The 6124-nt window shown below is 49.4% G+C and overlaps 1 protein-coding gene across 1 annotated transcript; it reads right to left on the reverse strand.

Annotated features, from left to right (window-relative positions):
- Positions 1 to 316: 316 nt before the first annotated feature.
- Positions 317 to 6040, reverse strand: SEC13 (SEC13 homolog, nuclear pore and COPII coat complex component). The gene is made up of 9 exons (XM_027702653.1): positions 5933 to 6040; positions 5634 to 5678; positions 5385 to 5500; positions 4811 to 4962; positions 3964 to 4097; positions 3035 to 3168; positions 2425 to 2545; positions 1504 to 1650; positions 317 to 1176 (listed from the first exon to the last, which is right to left on the reverse strand). The coding sequence occupies exons 1-9, from the start codon at positions 5933 to 5935 to the stop codon at positions 1066 to 1068; spliced, it is 963 nt and encodes a 320-aa protein (XP_027558454.1). The 5' UTR covers positions 5936 to 6040; the 3' UTR covers positions 317 to 1065.
- Positions 6041 to 6124: the final 84 nt, after the last annotated feature.

Consider the following 6124-nt stretch of genomic DNA (forward strand, 5'->3'; position numbering starts at 1 on the left):
CCCACCAAAACCCCCAAAACAACAAGGAAAAAAACCACCTACATACAAAAAAACCCAGAAAACAAAACCCAGAATATTTTCTACTTACCTAATCTATAAAGAACTGAACACTTAAAGGCATTATAAAATAGTAGCTGCTTATTTTGAGGGACTCTTGATTGTATTTCTTTAATTTGATGTTACTGTATAAGAATTGGGTTGATTATAGCTCAGTCACCTTATTTCAGTTTTCACAATGAATAATCAAATTAGTGGAAAAAGACAAGTTTTACTTTTCATAAGGGGCCCAGTGAAAAGATGATTAAATACAGCACACCAGGCTTTAACCAATAGGACTTTATTCTGTTGGTATCTCAACAAAGAAAAAAAACAAACCTGAGGTACAGTACAGACATGTGGCTAAAAAAAATCTTCAAACCATGGTTTGATTTACTGATGTTGGTAAAATAACCAAGTTTGAGACCATTGTAAAGCAGAAGACATATGCACTCCACTACTCCTTTTCATCTTCAGGAAAGCACAGAGACTTCCACTTAGCCAAGCATGTTATTTTCAGGAAGATCTTAGCACCGTTTTGCTGCTACCAGCAGGGCTGGCTAACACACTACCAGCTAACCCGAGAACTCCAGCAGCCCTTCCCCTCACTGGGAACAAAGTCCTGGCCTTTGAGGGCACAGAGTATTTGTCCCTTTGCACAGAGGAGTTCACACCTCACACCTTTGACAGTCTCCTCCTGTTCCTGCTCAAATGCTTGAAGTCTGACCACTGTATATCCAATCAAATTTGATCCTTAAACCAGAAAAGCAGGGTATAATTCCTACAGCATCAAGGAGTAGTATCAGGCACAGTACTTTGCTATGCTCTTTACCTTAAATTTAAGGGAATGTCAATTAAGGCTGATTATCAACATTTTGTAGCCTCCCAGTAATAGCTTTAGAGTGCTCATAAAATTGGATAATTGTTTCCCATGTTCAGTTTCGATAAAATCAGTTCTCATCCAGCTCAAGAACCATTGCAAATCAGGGACAGGGATCTCTTGCTACAGCTGGAGCACTCCCTGGTGCATCACTGCTCGTTCTGCTGCCCCTCTGTCACCGCAGACACCCCTCCTTGGCCCTTGTTCACGTCGCTGATACAGGCCCACAGTCCATCCACCGACTCCTTCCACAGCGTCACCTCAAAAACAGAGCAGGCACAGCTTTCAGCCTTAACACTCCCTCAGCTTCCCCTCTCCCCACAGCTACCACAGCACTGGTGAATTCTGCTGTAGTACCCCAGGAAACCAAGTTCAGCTTCATTTCTGCTTTCCAGTAAGGACTCAGAATGCAGGCAAATAGTTTGCCAGAGGTTACGGTCTTCCTGCCCTCCTGATAGTTAAAAAACAGTCACCGCTGCAGCAAAGAAGACTCTACGACAGCCTTGTCTCAAACAAGTGACAACAGCCTGTCCCTTCTCCTCTGCAAACAGGGCAGGTGCAGCCAGAGTCAAGGCAGCAGTACTCACTTTGTTGTCTCCTCCAGACACCGCGAGGATGTTGGCAGTGATGGACCAGCTCACGTGCCAGACAACATCATTGAACTTGTGCAGCAGCTTTGGTGACCAGGAGTTTCCAGAGGCATCGTCACACGTCCAGATGAACACTCTGCCATCCTGCAAAAGCACAGAGGCTGAGCTGGCCAGACACAGGACACACCACCCTGATTGCCCTTGGAGCTCCACTCCCAAATCACAGCTCTGATCCCACCCTTTGACGTCCCTGCCTGGATTTGTGCTCAGCACACAAAGGGGCTGTTTCCTTGCTATAGCTAAAGGCAAAGCAGTACAGCTCCGGTGAGAAAAACTACCTACAGTGATTTGCAAATACCAGAGAACAGCTCCCAAAATACTTATCTATCAGCTGAAATATTTCCCCAGAATGAGATTTTGTTTTCCTGTCACGTGGCAGCAGCTCACTAAGCAGTCTTCATGGTAATAAAAAAAGCATTTATAGAATTATTAGCAGCAAGACCACCACAGTTAATATGAAGGCTGAGGACATCAGAGCTGACTACGAATGCCAATTATTAGAAAACAGTATTTTTAGCTGGAGGTTCAGTGAATTTGGTCCAAAACACTAAAATATGGCATTAGTTTGAAGGTCTTCCTGCTGTTGACACCATCCTGCTCATGATGTTCAAAATAGCAGCCAGTCTTTGGTACAGAGACACACATGCACAAACCTTTGTCCACAAATGCTTCTTCTGAGTTTCTGAGTTTGGAAGGAACAGGATTCAAAGGCTCTTGTGCACTGACCCAGACACAGCAAAGGACTGCCAGGAGGACCTGTTACAGCAGCTCTGACCTTACTATTGCTCACCCAGAGGAGTGGGAAGGAAGCACGTGGCAGCGAGGGCACTGAGAGCCTGCCTGTGGCTCCAGCCTCACCTGGGAGCAGCTGGCAATGGTGCTGGTTGGCAAACCTATGGATGGAGCCCAGGCCACGTCTCGCACCCAGTCACTGTGAGCCTCCAGCTTCTGCTCCTCTTTCCACTGACTGTCTTCTTCCCTGAAAACACAATCATACAGTCAGAAGGGTGGCAGCAGCATTTCTCATCCCCTGCTCTGGAAGGCTTTGGCTTTGTAGCCAGACTCCTGGTTCATCCAGAGAATACAAAGCACAGGCGTTCCCCAGTTCTCCAAAAATCTCTATGGCTTTAAGTGACAAAACTCCTTCCAGGGGGCAGAAAGCACAGGCAGAGTTTTTGTTCTCATCTTCAGTTACTGTCAGAAATCTGCTACTGCCCAAGTCACGGTGGTAACCAAAGACCATTAGAAAGCCACTCTCCGAGACAAGATGACACAGGGCTGGCACAGACTGCACAAACCACGGCAGATACTGGGCATCACCAAGTTGTTTCCATTTCTAAAGCACTTCTTAAAAACAGGAATTCAAAGAGGGAAGCACAGACATGCTGAAAGTATTACCTGAGATACTAACAGGGACATTCAAAGCCTAGAAAGAGTGCCAGGTTTTATTTGATAACAGAGCACTTACTTCCAGATCTTGACCAGGTTGTCGCAGCCCCCCGATGCAAATCTTTTGACATAGTTTGGCTTTTGACCAGAGGGTTGTTCTATAAGGCTCCCTGGTACAACAGCAGGAGCCCAGCTGACTGCATTACATCCAATCTAGGTAATGAAAAACATTACTATTAAAAGCTGCTTACTTTACACAAATAAAGGAATAAAGGCTGCTGACAGGGTGAAGGAAACGTAGCATAGTGTCTGGGGGGGGTGGGGAATAAGCCCATCTCAGAAAATGGGAGTCCTGCACAATGCTGGATGGATATCAGATGAATAACAAATCCAGACACAGTCTGGTCTCACTGAGGCACTTACTCAGAAAGCCTGAGGTAGGTAAGGAACTGCTTTATGGGGAAATATCATCCTGGGGGTGTGAACAGTGGAGACAGAGATAGAAACTGCACAGACACAAGGCACACGCAGCTGCTAAGATTTTGGAATGCTGGAGTAGAAGGAAGCTTTGGTCTGGAGCCCAATTTCCTTCTATTGAGAGCCATGCCATTAGCTTATGAAGTTTTGCTTAAGCAAAAATCCCCACTGTTTTGGGAAAAACACGTGCCTTGCAATTTTTCTGGCTTCTGTTTATTCGGTTAGTTGGTGCAGGTATTCTTAGGACCAAGGGCATTTCCTGCCAGTTAACTTTCAGCACTGTGTTTAACAATAATCCTCAATTAACAAGCATTACCAGTGCTGTTTAGTAGCCTTCACCTGTCTTTTTTTCCACTTCATTTTAGTTACTACAAAGTGTACCTGCCCACTCAGGATGAACGTCAAACAAGTTATTCTTGGTATCACTTCACTGGATTTCAGTATTTATCTAGTCAAGTTCTTTGAGGCAACAATCCCCTTGGTAGCTCCTGTAGGTCCTGGAGCTCTGCTGCTGCAAAGGCCCAGACTCACCGTGTGTGCATTGCTGATCTTTTTGACCTCCCACTGCCCGTCTCCCGTGTAGCTCAACAAGGAGATGGCCCCGTCCGAGCTGCCACAGGCCAGGATCAGCCCATAGTCATGTGGGGCCCAGCAGACAGAATTCACTGGGAAAGAAGAGACAGACATTACAGCACAGGGACTGCCTAAAACTGACTGGTACCAGTCAGTCACCAAAAGTGAGTGGCTCTGAAAGCCGAGAATGAGTCTTGAAATTCCTGAATTTCAGCAAAGCCAGTCAATTAACCCTGTTTACGGAATGACAGAGAATGGCCTTTATTTTTGGAACCCTTTTGGAATGAGAACACCAACAGAGCACTCTTAATGAGGTTAAAAAACTCTGACAACAGCGGGGAGCATCGCTGACTAAAACAAGAGCTGAATGGCAGGCAGAGGATGTAAAATCTCTATCAGTAACACAGCAAAGATGGAGACTTCAGATCTGCATTGGCTGGACAAATCATCTGAACACTAAAGTTTCCACTGTAAAACAAAACACTGCATGATAAATTCATTTTTTCTTACTGGACACAGACAGTATTTCCCTCAAGAATTCAGTCCCCTGTCATCTTTATTTGAAAGCTGATTTCTTTGTACAACAACTCGTGTGCAAACACTGTATGAATCAGGACAGGAGGTTATCCAGTAATATGACCTTAGGTAAAGGTCCTGTTTGTGCTGAACAGATTTACTCTCTCTCCACTATTTATCCCTGTCTGTTTGACAGAGGCCTTCTTCCTTAACACTGACAGATTTACTCCAACCTTACCCGAATCCCCTCATTTCCCCAGATGCCCTTCCCAGCTCCAAACTCCCATACCTGAGGAATCATGTCCTGTGTATTCATAGGTCTTTTCCCAAGTGCCATTTTCTTCCTTCCAGATAATAACCTTCCTGTCATAGGAACAGGAAGCCAAGATATTCCCATACATAGGATGAGCCCAGGCAACCTGCCACACCGGACCTTCATGCCTGCAAGAAACAATGTCATGTGGAAAAGGGGAGAGAAACCCCTCCATTCACAGCCATCACTGCTGTGAATCGCTGCTCCAGAAGGGATTGCTGGCCTGACATGAGGAATGGGTAATGCCAAGATGGCAAAGTTAGTGCCCTGACACGGGCTGTCACTGCCATAGAAAACAATTCCAAACATTTAGCCTTGTATTAGTACATTTTATGTCTTGAAAATCACAGGTGTCAAGTACTCAATGAATGACCAAGCCTCAGTGTATTTCCCACTGGTGCTCTGTCCCCTTCCCAGATCTGAGGAGTTTTTCAGCACAGCCCTGGAGGAGCCCACCCTGGCGTCCACCTGCACCTTGTGCTGCCCAAGGGCAAAAGGGCAAGGTATTAAGAGCTTCCCGCAGTGAAAGTGTGCTGTTGTGACAGCTCACCCCCTCAGGTCTGCAATGAGGATCTGCCCTCCGTTCCGGACGTCGAAGATCTTCACGGAGCGGTCGGAGGAGCAGGTGGCCAGGCGTGTGCCATAGTAATCCATCTGGGCATCGTGCTGCAGGGAGGCAAGGACAGCTGTGCTCAGCATGGCACACACATGCCAGGCTCCCCCCTGGCACAGAGCGCCCCAGAGCAGCGCTGTTCCAGCCGGGACCGGCTGGGCCGGGCCGCTCCCCCCGCACACTTACGATCATGTCCTCGTGGGACGTGTCCACGGTGTTGATGACCGAGACCTGCGGAGAGAGGGAGCAGAAGGAGCTGAGCTCATCATCGCTCGGCCGCGGCCCCCGGAGCCCCCGGGCCGGCCCCGGCCGCCCCTCGGCGGGCAGCGCTGGGGCCGCGCCCCGGGACACCGCCGGTTCCGCGCCGGGCCGCCCCCGCCCTCCTGCTCCGGCCCCCCCGGCGCTGGCCCCGGGCCGGTCCCCGCTGTCCCCCCGCCCCATGGCGGCCCCCCTGTCCCCCCGCTGTCCCCGCTGTCCCCCCGCACCATGGCGGCCCCGCCGTCCCGACCCGGCCTCTGCCCGCCTCAGACGTGGCACGGCGGTGCCGCACACAACCGCTCCCGCCGCGCCCCGCCCGCCTGCGACGACGTTCCGGCTGCGCCGGGTTCCGGGGGCGGGCGGTGCCTTCGCCGGGCAGGGGGCGGGCGGTGGGAGCGGGGGCGGCTCGGCCCTGCCCC

Source organism: Neopelma chrysocephalum, unplaced genomic scaffold, assembly GCF_003984885.1.
Source record: "Neopelma chrysocephalum unplaced genomic scaffold, ASM398488v2 Primary Assembly neopelma1_189, whole genome shotgun sequence".
Classification (NCBI taxonomy): Eukaryota; Metazoa; Chordata; class Aves; order Passeriformes; family Pipridae; genus Neopelma; species Neopelma chrysocephalum.